This window comes from Phycodurus eques, chromosome 2, assembly GCF_024500275.1.
Source record: "Phycodurus eques isolate BA_2022a chromosome 2, UOR_Pequ_1.1, whole genome shotgun sequence".
NCBI classification, from domain to species: Eukaryota; Metazoa; Chordata; class Actinopteri; order Syngnathiformes; family Syngnathidae; genus Phycodurus; species Phycodurus eques.
This window is the reverse complement of record NC_084526.1, coordinates 6,312,042-6,333,193: the sequence shown is the minus strand read 5'-3', so window position 1 is coordinate 6,333,193 and position 21,152 is coordinate 6,312,042. Positions and strand designations below refer to the sequence as shown.

General features: G+C 43.6%; 1 protein-coding gene across 6 annotated transcripts in view; it reads right to left on the bottom strand.

Moving 5' to 3' along the window:
- Nucleotides 1–21,152, bottom strand: part of dis3l (DIS3 like exosome 3'-5' exoribonuclease) — a 79,407-nt gene that overhangs the window by 37,898 nt on the left and 20,357 nt on the right. For 5 of the 6 annotated variants that reach the window (XM_061665079.1, XM_061665088.1, XM_061665124.1 and 2 more), the window contains 5 exons: nt 20,078–20,213; nt 14,066–14,233; nt 5,522–5,600; nt 5,178–5,354; nt 4,885–5,054 (listed from right to left, as the gene is read on the bottom strand). In XM_061665079.1, coding sequence (XP_061521063.1) covers nt 4,885–5,054; nt 5,178–5,354; nt 5,522–5,600; nt 14,066–14,233; nt 20,078–20,213 — 730 coding nt within the window. The remainder of the gene's footprint in view (nt 1–4,884; nt 5,055–5,177; nt 5,355–5,521; nt 5,601–14,065; nt 14,234–20,077; nt 20,214–21,152) is intronic. The other variant, XM_061665098.1, reaches the window with a different exon arrangement.

Here is a 21,152-nt window from a genome sequence, read left to right as displayed (position 1 = left end):
GTCACATTTCTGTGGGGCCAATTATGTATTACTTGTGCACTCACTGTAGTTGTCTCGCCATGCTGCACTATTTGCATATACTGGCCACTCATGCCAGAGTAGCATCTGCTCCATTTGTACACTGATTGAGGAGTATCTGTAACATTTGCACAACCGACATTGTCCCAGATGATCGCACTACTCGTCACTTTAAACCGCATACACTCCTTGAAGTCTCAGCGCCCTTTGCACAATGGTCATTGCACCGGACTATTGCAATATTAGTCGTTCGAACTGCTCTAAGTGCTAGAGGACTCTGCATCTTTTTGCACAATTGTTTTTTGTCAATGTCTTTATGTCCCCAAAGTGTTCTGTAAATTGACTGTTTGTTGTACTAGAGCGGCTCCAACTACCGGAGACAAATTCCTTGTGTGTTTTGGACATACTTGGCAAATAAAGATGATTCTGATTCTGATTTAATACTTTGTACAAAAGCCTTTGTTTGCAATGACAGCTTCAAGTCGCCTCCTGTATGGAGAAACTATGTGCATGCATTGCTCTGGTGTGATTTTGGCCCATTCCTCCACACAAGAAGTCTTAAAATCTTGAAGGTTCCGTGGGCTTTTTTTATGGACCTTGAGTTCCAGTTCCTTCCATAGACTGTTTGATTGGATTCAAGTTAGATGATTGGCTGGGACATTCTAGCAGCTTTATTTTTTTTCTTTGAAACCAATCGTGTGTTTCCTTGGCAGTATGCTTTGGATCATTATACTGCTGAAATGTCCACCCTCATTTCATTTTCATCATCCTCGTAGATGCCAGCAGATTGTTGTCAAGAATGTCTCGGTACATTTGCCCATTCATTCCTTCAATAATGTGAAGTTTACCAGTACCATTTGCTGAAAAGGAGCCCCACACCATCATGTTTCCACCTCCGAACTTCACTGTTGCTATGGTATTTAACTGACTTGTCCAAATGTCGTTCAGCAAACTTTAAATGAGCTTTGACATACTTTTTTTTTCCAGCAATGGGGTCTTGCGTGGTGAGGTTGCATACAGGCCATGGCGGCGGAGTACATTACTCACCGTTTCCCTTGTGACAACAGTACCTGCTAATTCCAGGCCATTTTGAAGCTCTCCACAGGTGGTCCTTGGCACTTAGACAACTCTTCTGATGATCAGAATCATCTTTATTTCGGTATGTATGTAAAAAACACACAAGGAATTTGTCTCTGGTAGTTGGAGCCGCTCTAGTACGACAACAGACATTCAATTCACAGAGAATACTTTTGAGACATAAACACATTGAGAAAAACAGTCACTGAGCAATAAAAGGTTGCTAGCAATCTGGTAATGCAGGTAAAAAAAATTTTGTTCTCTAGCAATGAAAGCAGTTTGAATGACGAATAGAGCAATCGTCCGGTGCAATGACCATTGTGCAAAGGGTGTTGAGACTTCAAGAAATTTATGCAGTTTAAAGTGACGAGTAGTGCGATGATCTGGGACAATGTCGATTGTGCAAATGTTGCAGATACTACTCAGGCACATGAGTGGCCAGTCTTGGTCAACAACAGATATCCTAATAGTGCAGCGTGGCGAGACTACTACAGTGAATGCACGAGTAATGTATAATTGGGCCGACAGAAATGTGACAACAAACTCAAGACACAAAAAGTAGTAGCGCCTACTTGAGAGAAGGAGCTGGAAGAGCTGGTGACCAGGATGTGGAGTGTCCAAGAGGATTTTGCATGCTCTTGTCTTAGGTCTGGCAGCATGCAAGTCCTCAAGGGTGGGTAGGAGGGTACCGACAATCTTTCCAGCAGTTTTGATTGTCCGTTGCAGTCGGAGTTTGTCCTTTTTTGTAGCAACACCAAACCAGACTGTGATGGAAGAACACAGGACTGATTCGATGACTGTTGTGTAGAACTGCCTCAACAGCTCCTGTGGCAGGTAGTTCTTCCTCAGAAGCCGTAGGAAGTACATCCTCTGCTGGGTCTTTTTGAGGATGGAGTTGATGTTGAACTCCCACTTCAGGTCCTGAGACTGTAATTCCCAGGAACTTGAAGGTCTCTACGGTTGACACAAGGCAGTTGGACAGTGTGAGGGGCAGCTGTGGCAAAGGATGCCTCCTGAAGTCCGCAATCATCTCTACAGTCTTGAGTGTGTTCAGCTACAGGTTGTGTCGGCTGCACCACAGCTCCAGCCGCTCCACTTCCTGTCGATGCACAGACTCGTCACAGTCTTCGATGAGCCTATGACTGTAGTGTCACCTGCAAACTTCAGGAGTTTGACAGCCGGGTGCGTTGAGGTGCAGTCGTTTGTGTAGAGAGAGATGAGCCTTGGGGGGGACCCGGTGCTGGTGGTGCGTGTAGATGATGTGGTGTCCCCCAGCCTCACCTGCTGTCTCCTACCCGTCAGGAAGCTGCAAATCCACTGGCAGATGGCAGGCAAGACGCTGAGCTGGAGAACCTTGGAGGAGAGGAGTTCGGAATGCTGGTGTTTAACGCAGAGCTGAAGTCCACGAACAGGATCCTCACGTAGGTCCCCGCACCGTCGAGGTGTTCTTGGATGAAGTGCACTCCCATGTTGACTGCATCATCCGCGGATCTGTTTGCTTGGCAGGCATAATGCAGGGTGTCCAGCAGTGGACCTGTGATGCTCTTGAGGTGGCCCAGCACGAGGCGTTCAAAGGACTTCATGACCACAGATGTCAAGGCGACAGGCCTGTAGTCATTCAGACCCGAAATTGCAGGTTTATTGCGGACTGGGATAATGGTGAAGCGTTTGAAACAGGATGGTACTTCACACAGTTCCTGAGATCTATTGAAGATCTGTGTGAAGACTGGAGCGAGCTGGTCCGCGCAGACTTTGAGGCAGGATGGGGACATAAGGTCTGGGCCTGCCGCTTTGTTAATCTTTTGTTGTTTGAAGATACGTCTCACATCCTGTTCGTGGATGGTCAACGCAGTCTGAATACTTTCCATACCCATTGTACATAGTGTACACACGGCACCCCCATATTGACGGAAAAAAATTGAATTGTTGACATTTTTGCAGATTTATTAAAAACGAAAAACTGAAATATCACACAGCCAAGTATTCAGACCCTTTGCTGTGACACTCATATATTTAACTCGGGTGGTGTCCATTTCTTCCAATCATCGTTAAGATGGTTCTACACCTTTATTGGAGTCCAGCTGTGTTTGATTATACTGATCGGACTTGATTATGAAACCACACACTTGTCGAAAATAATAAAAACGAAAATATTTTTGCTGCACTTAAGGTTCCTAAGAGCACAGTGGCCTCGATAATTCTTAAATGGAAGACATTTGGGATGACCAAAACCCATCCCTAGAGCTGGCCGTCCGGCCAAACTGAGCAACCGGGGGAGAAGAGCGTTGGTGAGAGAGGTAAAGAAGAACCCAAAGATCACTGTCGCTGAGCTCCAGGGATGCAGTCGGGAGATGGGAAAAAGTTCTAGAAAGTCAACCATCACTGCAGCCCTCCACTAGTCGGGGCTTTATGGCAGAGTGGCCCGACAAAAGCCCGCAAGACACATGAAAGCCCGCATGGAGTTTGCCAAAAAACACCTGAAGGACTCCAAGATGGTGAGAAATAAGATTATCTGGTCTGATGAGACCAAGATAGAACTTTTTGGCCTTAATTCTAAGCAATGTCTGTGGAGAAAACAAGGCACTACCAACAGTAAAGCAAAATCAAATTCAGAGGCCAGTGAAGATTCACATCTCCAATCACAACTGACCTGTGTGACACTTCGGTACTCAAGTTTTAGAGAAGACAATCTCATCTACTGCATAAGCCTGAGGCTTTTTGAGCCCTATTACAAGACAACTACCGTGGGTACAGCAAGTTTTTAGACCCCCTTAAATGTTTCACTCTTTGTTATCGTGCAGCCATTTGTTAAAATAATTTAAGTTAATTTTTTCCTCATTAAATGTACACACAGCACCCCATATTGACAGAAGACCTTACAGCTCACAGTGCATGTCAGAGCAAATGAGAATCATGAGGTCAAAGGAACTGCCTGAAGAGCTCAGAAACAGAATTGTGGCAAGGCAAAGATCTAGCCAAGGTTAAAAAAACAATTCTGCTGCACTTTACGTTCCTAAGAGCACAGTGGCCTCCATAATCCTCAAATGGAAGACGTTTGGGACGACCAGATCCCTTCCTAGAGCTGGCTGTCCGGCTAAACTGAGCAATCGGGGGAGAAGAGAGGGGTAAAGAAGAACCCAAAGAGGCTGTGGCTGAGCTCCAGAGATGCAGTTGGGAGATGGGCGAAAGTTCTAGAAAGTCAACCATCACTGCAGCCCTCCACCAGTCAGGGCTTTGTGGCAGAGTGGCCCGACAGAAGCCTCTTCTCAGTGCAAGTCATATGAAAGCCTGCATGGAGTTTGCCAAAAAATACCGTGACTGTCCTTAAATGGCAGAGGGAAAACTTGTTGCATCATTCCCAAAAAGACTCATGGCTGTATTAGCTCAAAAGGGTGCTTCGACAAAATACTGAGCAAAGGGTCTGAATACTTATGCCTGTGTGATATTTCAGTCTTTCTTTTTTAATAAATCTGCAAAAATTTCAACAATTCCGTTTTTTTTCTGTCCATATGGGGTGCTGTGTGTACATTAATGAGGAAAAAAATAACTTAAATGATTTTAACAAATGGCTGCACTATAACAAAGAGTGAAAAATTTAAGGGGGTCTAAAAACTGAATACTTTCCGTACCCACTGTACATTACAAATAAATCCGAAAATAAACCAAAATCCAATCTACTTTCTCCTTTGTTCCTTCTTGTCAGCTAAATCAAATTAACAGTTAAAATCTTTACCCAATTTACTAAATACTCTTGTAGTAGGTTCTATCACTGTAAAAGACAAACCAAACCTGCAAAGCATCAGCCTGCTGTGTGCTGATGCGGATCTTCGGGATGCGATAGTCCCAAGGCACAGTCAGGATGCGCTGAGAATTCCTGCTCTGGGACTGTGTGCTCTCCCGTGTGGGGAACGTTACCACATAGTCCCTCCAATTCCTCTGGAGGATCCCGACAATACTCCCTGCAAGTTTTATTATTCAGACATGAGTTACAATACAAGGAGAACAACAATTTTGAATGTTTTTGACAAAACGTTGCATACAATCTCTTCAATGTTGAGTAATTTCAGATATGAGGGTCTCACCTGTAGGCATACGTTTACTTTGAATGTCCTCTCCATTCTTCTCCAATTGTCCTTTTGTCAGGGAACTAACCTTCCCTCTCCATTCACTCTTTGGCAACAACTCCACTACGACCATGTCGCCATGCACAGCCCTGTTACGATTCTTACTTCCATACACCAACACCTCACTGCTCAGCTCTACAGCAGATGAAGGACAGGATAGTTTATATAAGAGACATAATTACAAGGACAGTCAAAAGAATGTCTCACTAAAAAGAGACAAAAACATATACAGACACTGAATACAATGTTTCTCTAGCTTAGAATGAATCATAAAATAAGAAAAACTATTTTCATTGCTGCACCTGTATTTTTATTGGAGAGACCCTCTGTTCTGACAGAAGCTTCTGTCTGTGCTCTGTGCTTGTTGACATTCAGAGTTCCCTGAACACAAAGAGGATAATGTGTGATTAATGTAGCTCTAAGGAAGATTAACAAGCTTTTAACAAAATCCATATGGTCCTGATATGCAGAACCTGGTTGCTGCTTTAAATAAAGGCACACATACGTTTGACCAAAGCAACAACACACTCACTCCGTATGCAAAGTGGCTGCAAGATAGTCAGATGCAATACGTTATGGACTGGACATCCATCCATCCATCCATCCATCCATTTTCTTTACCGCTTATACTCTTAGGGTTGCGGGCTGCTGGAGCCTATCCCAGCTATCTTAGGGTGGGAGGCGGGGTACACCCTGCACCGGTTGCCAGCCAATCACAGGGCACATAGAAACAAACAACCATTCGCACTCACATTCACACCTACGGGCAACTTACAGTCTTCAATCAACCAACCACGCATGTTTTTGGGATGTGGGAGGAAACCGGACTGCCCGGAGAAAACCCACACAGGCACGGGGAGAACATGCAAACTCCACACAGGCGGTGCCGGTATTTCAACCCCGGTCCCCAGAACTGTGAGGCAGATGTGCTAACCAGTCGCCCAACGTGCCGGCTATGGACTGGACAACAGATGGAAATTAGCTTTCTGATAAATCTGGGACAGCATCTCTTCATGTGTTTTGATACTGAATAATGTGATAGTGATGAATATACGGGCACACTGTCCATAATCTATACCATACTTATTACGTTCATGTCAACTTCTATTTCTAAGAAATCCCTTCAATCATTGATTAAATTACTGTGTCAAGGGAGTGACAATTGATTTTAAATGGAAACGAAGATGTGCTTTAACTGCAGACTTTCAGCTTGAATTTGAGGGTATTTACATCCAAATCAGGTGAACAGTGTAGGAATTAGAACAGTTTGGTTACAGTCCCCTCCAAAAGTATTGGAACGGCAAAGTCAATTCCTTTGTTTTTGTTGTATACTGAAGACATTTGGGTTTCAGATCAAAAGATGAATATGAGACAGAAGTTCAGAATTGCAGCTTTTGTTTCATTGTAGTTACATCCAGATGTGTTAAACAACTCAGGCAGAGCACCTTTTGTTTGAAGCCACCTACTTTTCAAGTGAGCAAAAGTATTGGAACAGACATTATTAAATTAACTTAAAAGTGAATAAGTGTGGCACGGTGGATGACTGGTGAGCAAATCTGCCTCACAGTTCTGAGGACCCGGGTGCAAATCCGGCCTCGCCTCTTTGGAATTCGCACGTTTTCCCAGTGCCTGTGTGGGTTTTCACCAGGTACTCCGGTTTCCTCCCACAGCTCAAAAACATGCATGGTAGGTTAACTGAAGACTCTAAATTGCCTTGAGGTGTGAATGTGAGTCCAAATGTTTTTTAAAAAAATTTTTTTTTATATGTGCCCTGTGAGCGTCTGGCGACCAGTTCAGGGCGTACAACGCCTCTTGCCCGAAGATAGCTGGGATAGGGTCCAGCATGCCCGTGACCCTAGTGAGGGTCAGCAGTATGCAAACTGGATGGATGGATGAATGTGTGTGCATTAGCTCTGATCGATTTTCCCTCTTCTCCCAGCTTCAAAATGGGATGCTTTTCTCCCATTGACAACTCTGTGGTCTTCATGTTTGCTTAACAGCAAATGCAGTTTTCACTAGTGAAACCAAAAGCTCATTCAGAATGCTTCAGCTCGGGTTCTGACCAGAACAAAGAGGTCAGAGCATATTACCCCAATTCTAACACCTTTACACTGGCTCCCAGTCAGCTTTAGAATAGATTTTAAAGTTCTGCTACTGGTCTATAAATCACTAAACGGTTTAGGTCCTGACTACATGAATGAAATGCTAATGGAATATAAACCCAGTAGGGCTCTGAGATCGACAGACTCAGGACAAATAGTGGAGCACAGAGTCCAACGCAAACATGGTGAAGCAGCATTTAGTTATTATGCTGCACACAAAGGGAATCAGTTGCCAACAGAAGTGACGTTAGCCCCAAGTGTGCATTTTTTTAAGTCCAGGTTAAAAACTCTTCTTTTTTCCCATCCTTTTTCGAGCATTTCCACTTTTAAATGATATTTCTTGCACTTTATGCTGTTTTAATTGTATTTTTATTATTTGTTTCTCTTTGTTTTAAATGTTTATAATCTTTTTTTTTTTCCTTTCTTTTTTTAAATGCTTTTTTAAATGCTTTTAATTATGTAAAGCACATCTAACCACCGTGGCGCCAAGTTTCACTTTTTTTATTATGTATATTCAACAATGTTGTCCTCCTTGGTTGTCTCCCATGAAGTCCAATTTGGCTCAAACAACGACAGATGGTGCAATCTGACATTGTTAAATTTGGAGTTCACCTTTAAAGTTTTTTTTGGAGGTGGTTTCTTTGCTCCTTTGTTACCGTTTGTATTAGCCGTCTCTTCAATTTGTCGTAAATTTTCCTACTGCGATTGCATCCGGGGAGGTTGGCTACAGTCGTGTAAATCTTAAATATCTGAATAATATGTGCAACTGCAGTCACATGCACATCAAGGTACATGGAGGTGGTCTTATAGCCTTTATCTTTAATAGGCCAAGTTTGAAGACACCTGTGATGCTAATTAGAGGACACACCTTGTTGAACATGTCCTTATGTTCAAATTATTTTCCATCTTTTCTAGGGGTGCAATAATTCTTTGTTGAGGCCTGGTTCATGAGTTAGTTTTTTAAAATAATTTTGTTGAACCACAATTCAAGATTTTCAGTGGTTAATTTTCATCAAATGTTTATCTATTATTACTTTTCTCAGTTATTTCTGTGACCACAGGGTGTTTCTTTCATAAACAGATGGGTACCAACAATTTTATCCACGTGTGTGTGTGTGTGTGCATGTGTGTGTGTGTGTGTGTGTGGATGTATGTATGTACTGTAAGTATATATAACAATGATAACAGAGAGGAGTTTGTGAAAATGTAACATTTTCAGTAACAATGTCAGAATAACGTTGAACGTATGATTATGACAGTGTGTATGATTATGACTACTACCTCAACTGCATCCAATAATGCCATATAAATCATTTTCAACATTTATATGAATGTTAAAGTCATCCACGATAAATATTTTGTCTACTCAAATTTAAAAAAAACTTAGCCTCGAAAATCCAGAGAATAAAATTTTATTAAAAATTAAAGAGTAAGGACCAGGGGCCTCATGTACAAAGACTTGCGTGGATTTCCTCCTGAAACATGGCGGACGCTCAAATCCAGAAAACGTTTTACGCACAAAAATATTCAGATGTATGAAACTCTGCGTACTCATGAATCCAAGCACATTTCCTTCGTACATTCCAATCAACGTGGAAATGAGCGCACATGTTGGAGTAGCCAACTCCTCCCTGTCCACGCCCACATTTTAATATGCAAATCATATTTAAATTAACTCTGCACCTGAGATGCCGAGCTCTGCATGATCAGAAAAAAAGGAAAATGAGCAAGGTAATGAAGAAAAATAATTTTTCTGAATGTGAAGTTGCTCAATGAAGTGGCACGCAAGAAAACCCTCTTTGGCACGCTGTCCGACAGCGTTAACAACACGCGAAAGAGGAGTGAATGGGACAGCGTGTGTGCGGCTGTCAATGCTGTGGAGACAGTATAGCGTGCACACGCTGAACTAAAATAGAAGCGGTCAGACATTAAGGTGGATGTGAAGCGGAGGACAGCTGCCCACCGCCAAAGTGTGGCCAAAAAAAGGCGGAAGAACCGGCGCGGAGGGCCTCACCCCGTTCCAGGAGAGAATTGCTGCGATCATGGGTGACGCTGCTCTCTCAGGGGTGATGGGAAGACATGTGGCTGACTATGATCACCCCACAAGGTTAATATCATGTATTTTTTAGAACTCATAACAAATGTGTTCATACAGTAACCTACACTCAGCCCTGTGAGATAAAGGTTCATGCGTAAAGAGGGGTAAATTATGTCAATTTAAACACATTTTAATCATGTGCAACCGATGTACATGTTCTTCTTCTTCTTCTTCTTTTCCTTTCGGCTTGTCCCGTTAGGGATCGCCACAGCGCGTCATCCTTTTCCATGTAAGCCTATCTCCTGCATCCTCCTCTCGAACACCAACTGCCATCATGTCTTCCCTCACGACATCCATCAACCTTCTCTTTGGTCTTCCTCTAGCTCTCTTGCCTGGCACCTCCATCCACATCATCCTTCTAACAATATACTCACTATTTCTCCTCTGGACGTGTCCAACCCATCGACGTCTGCTCTCTCTAACTTTGTCTCCAAAACATTGAACCTTGGCTGTCCCTCTGATGAGCTCATTTCTAATTTGATCCAACCTGGTCACTCCAAGAGCGAACCTCAACATCTTCATTTCCGACACCTCCAACTCTGTTTCCTGTTGTCTCTTCAGTGCCACTGTTTCTAATCCGTACATCACGGCTGGCCTCACCACTGTTTTATAAACTTTGCCCTTCATCCTAGCAGAGACTCATCTGTCACATAACACACCTGACACCTTCTTCCACCCGTTCCAACCTGCTTGGACCCGTTTCTTCACTTCCTGACCACACTCACCATTGCTCTGGACGGTTGACCCCAAGTATTTAAAGTCCTCCACCCTTGCTCTCTCTTCTCCCTGTAGCCTCATTCTTCCCCCACCACCCCTCTCATTCATGCACATATATTCTGTTTTATTTCAGCTAATCATCATTCCTCTTCTTTCCAGTGCATGCCTCCATCTTTCTAACTGTTCCTCCAGCTGCTCCCTGCTTTCACTGCTGATCACAATGTCATCTGCAAACATCATGGTCCATGGGGATTCCAGTCTAACCTCATCTGTCAGCCTATCCATCACCACTGCAAAAAGGAAGGGGCTCAGGGCTGATCCCTGATGCAGTCCCACGTCCACCTTAAATTCTTCTGTCACACCTACAGCACACCTCACCGCTGTTCTGCTGCCCTCGTACATGTCCTGTATTATTATAACATACTTCTCTGCCACGCCAGACCTCCGCATGCAGTACCACAGTTCCTCTCTGGGTACTCTGTCATAGGCTTTCTCTAGATCTACAAGGACACAATGTAGCTCCTTCTGACCTTCTCTGTACTTTTCCATCAACATCCTCAAGGCAAATAATGCATCTGTGGTTCTCTTTCTAGGCATGAAACCATACTGTTGCTCGCAAATACTCACTTCTGTCTTGAGTCTAGCCTCCACTACTCTTTCCCATAACTTCATTGTGTGGCTCATCAACTTTATTCCTCTATAGTTGCCACAGCTGTGCACATCACCTTTGTTCTTAAAAATGGGCACCAGTACACTTTTCCTCCATTCCTCAGGCATCTTCTCACGCACTAGAATTCTATTGAACAAGCTGGTCAAAAACCCCACAGCCACCTCTCCTAGATGCTTCCGTACCTCCACAGGAATGTCATCAGGACCAACTGCCTTTCCATTTTTCATTCTCTTTAATGCCTTTCTAACTTCCCCCTTACTAATCATTGCCACTTCCTGGTCCACCACACTTGCCTCTTCTACTCTCCCGTCTCTATCATTTTCCTCATTCATCAACTCCTCGAAGTATTCTTTCCATCTAGCAAGCACACTGCTGGCACCAGTCAAAATATTTCCATCTCTATCCTTAATCACCCTAATCTGCCGCACATCCTTCCCATCTCTATCCCTCTGTCTGGCCAGCCTGTATAGATCCTTTTCTCCTTCTTTAGTGTCCAACCTGCCATACATGTCATCATATGCCTCTTGTTTTGCCTTTGCCACCTCTACCTTTGCCCTGTGTCGCATCTCAATGTATTCCTTTCGCCTCTCCTCGGTCCTCTCAGTGTCCCACTTCTTCTTAGCTAACCTTTTTCCTTGTATGATTTCCTGTACTGTGAGGTTCCACCACCAAGTCTCCTTCTCTCCTTTCCTGCCAGAAGATACACCAAGTACTCTCCTGCCTGCTTCTCTGATCACCTTGGCTGCAGTGGTCCAGTCTTCTGGAAGCTCCTCCCGTCCACCAAGAACCTGTATCACCTCTTCCCGAAAAGCTGCACAACACTCGTCCTGTCTCAGCTTCCACCTGTGGGGCATTTTCCTCTTCTCTTTCTGCCGAAGAACCCGCTTTCCACCTCCTCTTCTTCTTTGACTTCGACCCACAGTAGCTGAATTTCCAACGGCGCCCCGCAGGTTGACGGCGCCGGTGGTGGACGTTGTTAACCCGGGCCACGACCGATCCGGTATGGAATTCTTTGGATGAACGCTCATATTTGTTTGGCAAGGTTTTAAGCCGGATGCTAAGTTACACGAAGATTGCTGTCACTTGACAACAGAGAAAATTTAAATTTTCATTTCAAAGCCAAAAGCTACAACAGATGCATTTGGCCTCGATCTCTAACCGTGCGTATGCACAGATTTGTGCTTAAATCGCGCGTACGTATGTTTGACGCACAGAGCAGTAATTCATCAATATGTTCATACTTTTTTTTGGTTTGGTTTGTGAACGAAATTTGAACATCCTCAGACCATGCGTACCTACAAATAAAGCAGGATCAGCCATCGTAAAAACGTCAAACACACATCTTTTACCCAAGATCCAGAACGTATTGGAACAACAGTCATTCATTAAAAAAACTATAATAAATTTGCTAATCTGTTGATTGTCCGAAATAATTAAAAGCCCACTTCTCATCACCTTTACCCCTCGTCGCGTTCAAGTGCTTGTACAATCTTGTGCATACGTGTGTGTCCCCTGCCCGCTGCAGCTGTCTGTGTGCATGTACCAAGTGGTCACTCAACAAGCATGAGCGACGATAATCTGATTTATACATATTTTTTTTGTGATTCTGCATGTCCAAATGTGATGTAAATTGCTCGATTTGCATACACACCACCGCTGGCGTGCTTGAATTGTGACGTTCTCCAGTCGGCATGGCTCTGTGAAGTTCCGTCCGAACTTCAGCCGGATCTTTTTCTTTAATGTCTGCTATATTAACATTAGCTACCAGAAGACTGTATTTTCTCAGTTAAGTATGTTTAATGGCAGAAGAGTTGATATCACAGTGCTGGGAGACAGACTCTGCACCGCGACTGGAGAGTGTCTGTCGACCCCTAGTTTATTCCCTCCCTTAGCCTACACTCTTGCAGGGGTGTGACACAGCCTAACAATGTCTCAGCACTTTTCCGATGTATGACGCAACACTCTAGACAGTTTTTTTTTCTAGTTTGAGGAAGCTTAGGGTGCATAGAGAAAATCAATGTAGCAAATACGTGCTTGAAAGAGGCCTATTCTAACAGCTCATATTATTACAGTATACAGTGGGTACGGAAAGTATTCAGACCCCCTTAGATTTTTCACTCTGTCATATTGCAGCCATTTTCTAAAGTCATTTAAGTTCTTTTTTTCCCCTCATTAATGTACACACAGCACCCTATATTGACAGAAAAAAAACGAAATTGTTGAAATTTTTCAAGGGAACTGCCTGAAGAGCTCAGAGACAGAATTGTTGCAAGGGACAGATCTGGACAAGGTTACAAAAAAAAAAATCTGCTGCATTTAAGGTTCCTAAGAGCACAGTGGCCTCCATAATTTTTTACTTTTAATTCAAGGCTTGCTTGAGGTATGTTCACGTACATTTAATACGATACGGCTGCAAGCAGGCGACAAAACGTAATGTAGCCTAGCAAGCTAGTACTAGCACTAACAGTTGTACCAGCGTTCTGTCGAATCATGCTCTAAAGTTTTGGTGTGTGTGAAGTAATTTAGTTCCATTAAAGTAATTTAATTACAGTATGTTAGCACCAATTATTTCTGTCATGTTGTAATGTTGGTTTGACCTGACTGATTAGAATATATGACCTGACTATATAATATTTTTTTAAGAATATATCTTTTTTGAAGATACACAGAAAACAGTACACAAGTACATACAGTAAATGAACAAGTAATTTAAATTAAATTAAATTAATTAAATTAAAGACACATTGCTCCATCTTGTGATCGGATCAGTTATTGTTTTTTTTTTTTAAACTCGCTGATCGGTGATTGGCCCCAGAAATCCTGATCGTGTAAAGCCCATTCTTAATAAATCTGTAAAAATTTCAACAATTTGTTTTTTTCTGTCAATATGGCGTGCTGTGTGTACATTAATGAGGAAAAATGAAAAAATAACTTAAATGATTTTTGCTAATGGCTGCAAAGGGGGTCTGAATACTTTCCATACACACTGTAGTTGTCGATGTAGGGGTGGGGATATTGGTGTTGGGCATGTCTCTGCCACATCCACAGATCCGCACACTAATTGACAAGTGTAATTTTGTGGAAGCAGAAAAAGACATTGTGGTTACCCAACGTGCATATAATTTATGTTGAGGACAAAACACATAAAACTTGAGTTAGTTTTGCACAATACACTTCATCATCACTTTAAAAAGCTTTGCATCATCAAACTCTTACTCCTTTAAGATGCACCTGCAAGGCTCAACCAGAGAGGTTATACCTGAATGTAGCGTCCAGACTTGATACCAGCCTCCAGGACTTCAGCCGGTAGGTGGTCAGAAAACTCTCTCTCTGTGCACTCACTCTCTTTTTCCTGTAGGGCGTGGCAAATGGAACTGTACAATTCATGAGCTGCCTGGAGCTCTGACCAGAAGTTTTGTAAATATTCCTAGAAAATAATTACACAGATTAAACAAGGCCTGGGGAGGAAACAAAATAAATAAATAAATAAACATATCGGTGCTATTAATTGCTGCAAATGATAGTTGCTATAAAGGATGCACAATTAACTGTTATTTTGCCATTGATACCGATAACCCATAACTTGCTGCTTCTCCAAACTGATACCGATAATCAATATTTTTTAAATGTTTATATCAGGGGTCTTCAACAACATAAGCATATTCTACATTTGAATAGAATAGAAAAATCAATTATTAGAAAACCATGAAAAATAACCTCAATAAATAATAAATAAAAATAATAATTTTAAAGTGCAAAATAACAATTCAAGTTCAATTCAGTTATTTCTTTACTGTCAGTATATGGTGGGAACAGGTTTCTCCATGTGTGGTGGCAATGCATCTGAGGGATAGTTCTATTCGCTGTTGCTGCTGTGCATATCTTGACCTCTGAGTGGCAGTATGGGGCACGCAATGAGATACACACAGTAACGAAGAAAGTAGAAGTCACGATCGAATATTTTTAATATAACTCGTTTTTCACAGAGTTTGAAGAATACTTTATATACCTGTGAGTATTGTTAAATTGCCCTTTTGTATGTGTTAATACAGCATTTGTGTACCAATATTCATTATCTTGAGAGATACAAGTGCTGCGAGTTCAATGCTAATTTCCGTTAGCTCGTCAGTGGTGTTTTTCATTCACTGTAGGTTAGCTTTCAGCTAGCTATTTTTCTGAACAAAAATGAAGAAGTCTGTGATGTATTTGAACATTCAAAAAGTGTACTTCTTGCGTGTTTATTTTTAGAGTGAATTTTAACTGGAGTGTCAATAAACGACTTTAAGCAAGCAATATTAATTCTTAATTCTTGCAATGTTAGCACCCTCGCAACCTATTGTTGTGATCATGTGGGATCTGCATGCCATCCATGCGCTAATGGATAACAGTGCTGAAGCGGAGCATGGAATAGACTGCTTGTATAAGAGTGGTCAAATCATAGATTTTAGATCCAGTCCGGTCAGATTCTCTTCTTTTTTTTTTTTGCTGACATTGATCGAAGATTGGACTGGGACACCTGCAGTATTAATCCAAATTTCTATTGGCAGTACCTACAGAAAGGTTGGAATGTAATACTAACTAAAAGGCTCCTGTATGCATAGATCATTTTACAATTGACACTATTGTGAGTCCCAGGATGCACATATCTGGAAATAATGAGTCCCAGCCCTGGTACAATGAATCCCTGCAATTTATCATCACAGAGTACCGATACAGTAATCCACCGCTATATGATGGCTGTTGCTTCGCGGTCCCGCTATAGTGCAGATTTTTATTTGTACAATTTGTACAATATATTCGTGTTATCCATCACTCTTGCTCTCTCTCTCTCAAATATATTATGTTTCAAGCCTTCAACAATAGCATATTTTTTATGAGAATACATTTTCCCCAAAACTAACACGATAAATGATACTATCAATATCAAATATCCATGTTAACTGGGAAGGCTGGTAAATGTCCAGTACCTGTGAACATTTGGCACATAGGTATGGAGTCATGGTATGGAGTCATTAATCTACTACAGAGGCCCAAAAATGCCTTCCCTATCCCTAGCCACTTCATCCAGCTCTTCTGGGGGGATCCCGAGGTGTTCCCAGGCCAGCCAGGAGACACCGTCTCTCCAGCATGTCCGAGGTCGTCCCCGGGGTCTCCTCCCAGTGGGATGTGGCCGGAACACCTCACCAGGGAGGCGTCCTAATCAGATGCCCAAGCCACCTCATCCGGCTCCTTTCAATGCGGAGGAGCAGCGGTTCAACTCTAAGCCCCTCCCGCATGACCGAGCTTCTCACCCTATCTCTAAGGGAGAGCCCAGACACCCTGTTCTTTCGGTCATGACCCACAGCTCGTGACCATAGGGTAGGAACGTAGAGCGACCAGTACATTGAGAGCTTCGCCTTTCGACTTAGCTACTTCTTTACCACAACGGACCAATACAAAGTCCACAACACTGCAGACGCTACACTGATCCACCTGTCGATCTCCCGTTCCATTCTTCCCTCACTTGTGAACAAGACTCCAAGATACTTGAACTCCTCCACTTGGGGCAGGATCTCATCCCCGACCTGGAGAGGGCATGCCACCCTTTTCCAACTGAGGACTATGGTCTCAGACTTGGAGGTGCTGATTTTCATCACAACCGCTTCAAACTCAGCTGCGAACCACTCCAGTGATAACTGGAGATCACAGCTTGATGAAGCCAACAGAAACACATAGTCTGCAAAAAGCAGAGATCCAATACTGAGGTCACACCAAACCGGACCCACTCTATGCCTCAGCTGCGCCCAGAAATTCTGTCCATAAAAGTTTTGAACAGAATCGGTGAGAAAGGGAAGCCTTGGAGGAGTGGAAACTAATCTGACTTACTGCCGGCAATGCGAACCAAACTCTCGACACCAATCGTATAGGGATTGAACAGCCCGTATCAGTGGGTTCGGTACCCCATATTCCTGAAGCACCCACCACAGGACTCCCCGAGGGACATGGTCGAACGCCTTCTCCAAGTCCACAAAACACATGTAGACTGGTTGGGCGAACTCCCGTGCACCCTCGAGGACCCTGCCGAGGGTGTAGAGCTGGTCCACTGTTCCACGGCTAGGACGAAAACCACACTGCTCCTTCTGAATCCAATATTCGACTTCCCCACGGACCCTCCTGTCCAGTACTTCTGAATAGACTTTACCAGGTAGGCTGAGGAGTGTGATCCCCCTGTAGTTGGAACACACCCTCCGGTCCCCCTTCTGAAAAAGGGGGACCACCACCCCAGTCTGCCAATCTAGAGGCACTGCTCCTGTCCACGCGATGTTGCAGAGGCATGTCAACCAGCACAGCCCCACAACATCCAGAGTCTTTAGGAACTCCGGGCAGATATCAGCCACCCCTGGGGCTTTGCCACCAAGGAGCGTTTTAACCACCTCGGTGACCTCAACCCCAGAGATAGGAGAGCCCGCCTCAGAGATCCCAGACTCTGCTTCCTCATGGAAAGCCGTGTCAGCACCCCGCCCCGACTTGTGTTGATGGACTGCTTCCTCCTCCTGAGATGCCAGATGGTGGACTAGAATTTCCTCAAAGCCGTCAGGAAGTCTTTCTCCATGGCCTCACTGAACTCCTCCCATGATCGGGTTTTTCTTCCGCAGCGACCACCAAAGCTGCATTCTACTTGGCCAGCCAGTACCCATCAGCTGTCTCAGGAGTTCCACAGGCCAAAAAGGCCTGATAGGACTCCTTCTTCAGCTTGATGGCATCCCTCACCGCTGGTGTCCACCATTGGGTTCGGGGGTTGCCGCCATGACAGGCACTGACCACCTGATGGCAACAGCTCCGGTCGGCCTCCTCAGCAATGGAGGCGGGGAACATGGTCCACTCAGACTCAATGTCCCCCGCCTCACCCGGAACGTGGGTGAAGTTCTGTCGGAGGTGGGAGTTGAAACTCCTTCTGACAGGGTCAACTACTGCTTAAAAATTGAGGTTATGGTTTATAAACATGAACTTTGGCCTGTGTGTGTGTTATGTGGGGAACACACAACTCCGAGCACTAACGTTTTAACGATGTCGAGGTGTCGAGGTTGAGTGAGCTTTTTAGCTGCAGCCCTTAGCTTGTTAGCCCGCAGACTAGCGAATGCAATAAACAATTAACTTTACCTTTGACCCAGTTGTGTGCATTGACATAGCAAATGCCGTTTTGCCAGCGGCTTGCTGCGTCGTGGCGGGTGTTACCACAACACGAGTATTTATGGAACGACAATCCGCCCTATTCTGCATCTGATTGGCGAGTGTGTGGAAGCACTTCACCAACACACACATATACAGTCCCCTCCAGCAGTATTGGAACAGCAAGGTCAATTCCTGTGTTTTTGTTGTATACTGAAGACATTTGGGTTTCAGATCAAAAGATGACTATGAGACAAAATTTCAGAATTCCAGCTTTTATTTCATGGTATTTACATCTAGATGTGTTAAAGAACTCAAGACAGAGCACCTTTTGTTTGAAGCCACCCCCTTTTCAAGTGATCAAATGTATTGGAACAGACAATATTAAATTAACTTAAAGTGAGTAACATTTAATATTTGGTGGCATAACCCTCACTTGCAATATCTGCATCAAGACTGCGACCCATTGACTTCACCAGACTGTTGCATTCTTCATTGGAAATGCTTTGCCAGGCCTTTACTGCAGCCTCTTTCAGTTCTTGTTGGTTTCTGGGGGTTTCTCCCTTCAGTCTCCTCTTCATTCTCTATTGGCTTGAAGTCCAGTAATTGACTTGGCCAGTCTATGACCTTCCACTTTTTCCCCCTGATGAAGTCCTTTGTTGAGTTAGCAGTGTTTTTTGGGTCATTGTCTTGTTGCATGATGAAGCCTCTCCCGATTAGTTTGGATGCATGTTTCTGTAAATTGCCAGACAAAATGGTTTTGTAGTCTTCAGAATTCAGTCTGGTGCTACCATCAGTTACATCATCAATACAGACTAGTGAGCCTGTTCCAGAACCAGCCATGCAAGTCCAAGCCCCACATTACCTCCACCATGCTTCACAGATGACCTTGTGTGTTTTGGATCATAAGTAGATCCTTTCTTTCTCCATACTTTGGCCTTTCCATCACTTTGGTAGAGGTTAATCTTTGTGCCATCAGTCCATAAAGGTTTGTTCCAAAACTTTTGTGGCTCATCTTTGTAATTCTTTGCAAAATACAATCAAGCCTTCCCATTTTTTTGCTGATTGAGTGGTTTGCATATTGTGGTATGGCCTCTATATTTCTTTTCTCGAAGTCTTCTTCGAACAGTGGCTTGTGATACCTTCACCGCTGCCCTGTGGAGGTTGGCAGTGATGTGACTGACGTCTTTGGGTGTTTCTTCACAGCTCTCACGATGTTTCTGTCATCAACTGCTGTTGATACCTTTGGCCAACCTGTTCGATGCCTGTTGCTCAGTACACCGGTAGTTTCTTTCTTTTTCAGGACATTCCAAATTGTTGTATTGGCTCTGCCCTATGTTTGTGCAATACCGCTTATCAATTTTCTCTCTTCTCTTCGCTTCAAAATGGTTTGCTTTTCTCCCATTGACAGCTTTCTCTGGTCTTCATGTTTTCTTAACAGAAAATGCAGTTTTCACAGGTGAAACCCAAAGCCAAAAACAAACACTATCTAATGTTTAAGCAATCAATCTAAAAGGCAACACCTGAGCAACTAGAAACACCCATCAGTCACGTTCCAATACTTCTGCTCACTTGAAAAGTGGGTGGGTTCAAACAAAAGGTGCTGTCCTGAGTTAACACATCTAGATGTAAATACCATGAAATAAAAGCTGTAATTCTGAACTTTTGTCTCATATTCATCTTTTGATCTGAAACCCAAATGTCTTCAGTATACAAAAAAAAAAAGGAATTGACCTTGCCGTTCTAATACTTTTGGAGGGGACTGTACGTAGATGGGTTTCAAACCACACATCTACGGACGCAGATTGAATATGCTTCATACATCCCTGGTAATTTTTGTGCATCTCAGACGCAGGACACACATCCAACGAGATGACTGTGTATATATACAGTACATATGGTAAATAGAGTCTACCTGTTAAAGATAGCGATTGTCTGCCATTCTCTATAGACGGTTTAATGTAGATGAAAATACCACATCAGTCATGTAAAAATAGAGCACACTCTCTGTCAGAGGTCAATGAAGCTATTGAATACAATAGAAGTGTCATTGCAAATGTGACTGATGTATGATAAAAGCTGTGATGTGGGAGACCTGGCTGTGTACATATGAGTCCTTTACCTGGACAGAGATGACGTACACTCCAGAGTGGAGGTTGCTGTACTGAGCAATGATGTCCTGGTCCTCTGTGATCATCACTACATCCATCATACCAGCTAGGTGGTTATAGTACCAAACTGCTGCAGAGTAAACGCACCTAAACACAAACATGAAGTAAAGTAATTATATCATTTATGCTCTCAGTGGGTTAGAGTGCTCTCGTTCACTCTCATCTTTTTTTTCCTTTTGTTTATGTGCCCAACTTGTGCCACCTTTCAGCTATAGAGTCTCCTGTTCAGATTTGGTGGCTGGTTGTAATCTGGTGGCTGGTTGTAAATCATGGACCATGGAGCTTTCCTGAGACTTGTGAATGTCTTTTAAAACCATTTGAAAAATATAGTACACTTTAAATATAAAAATACATTACATGGCGGATGTGTCGTCGTGGGACAGCTGCGTCTAACACACTACACTTTGAAGAAGAGCATGTTTATTCTGTTTGACGTAAATCCAATAAAAGTAATTTAATACAAATACTGTGATGGCTGGGCGGCACGGTGGCCGACTGGTTAGCACATGTGCCTCACAGTTCTGAGGACCCGGGTTCAAATCCAGCCTTGCCTGTGTGGAGTTTTTGCATGATCTCCCCATGCCTGCGTGGGTTTTGTCCGTGTACTCCGGTTTCCTCCCACATCCCCAAAACAGGCACGGTAGGTTAATTGAAAACTCTAAATTGCCCTTAGGAGTGAATGTGAGGGCGAATGGTTGGTTGTTTATATGTGCCCTGCGATTGGCTGGCGACCAGTTCAGGGTGTACCCTGCCTCCTGCCCGCAGTTAGCTGGGATAGGCTCCATGCCACGCGAGTGAGGATAAGCGAGGTAGAAAATGGATGGATGAATGGACTGTGATGACTGAACGCATGTTTGGAGGTCCACCAATAAATAAGGGATAGATCAGCTGTGCACAAGCTTCCTCCCACCGGGAGGAGACCCCGGGGATGACCCAGGACACGCTGGCGAGACTACGTCCTTCGGCTGGCCTGGGAACGCCTCGGGATCCCCCCGGAAGAGCTGGATGAAGTGGCTGGGGAGAGGG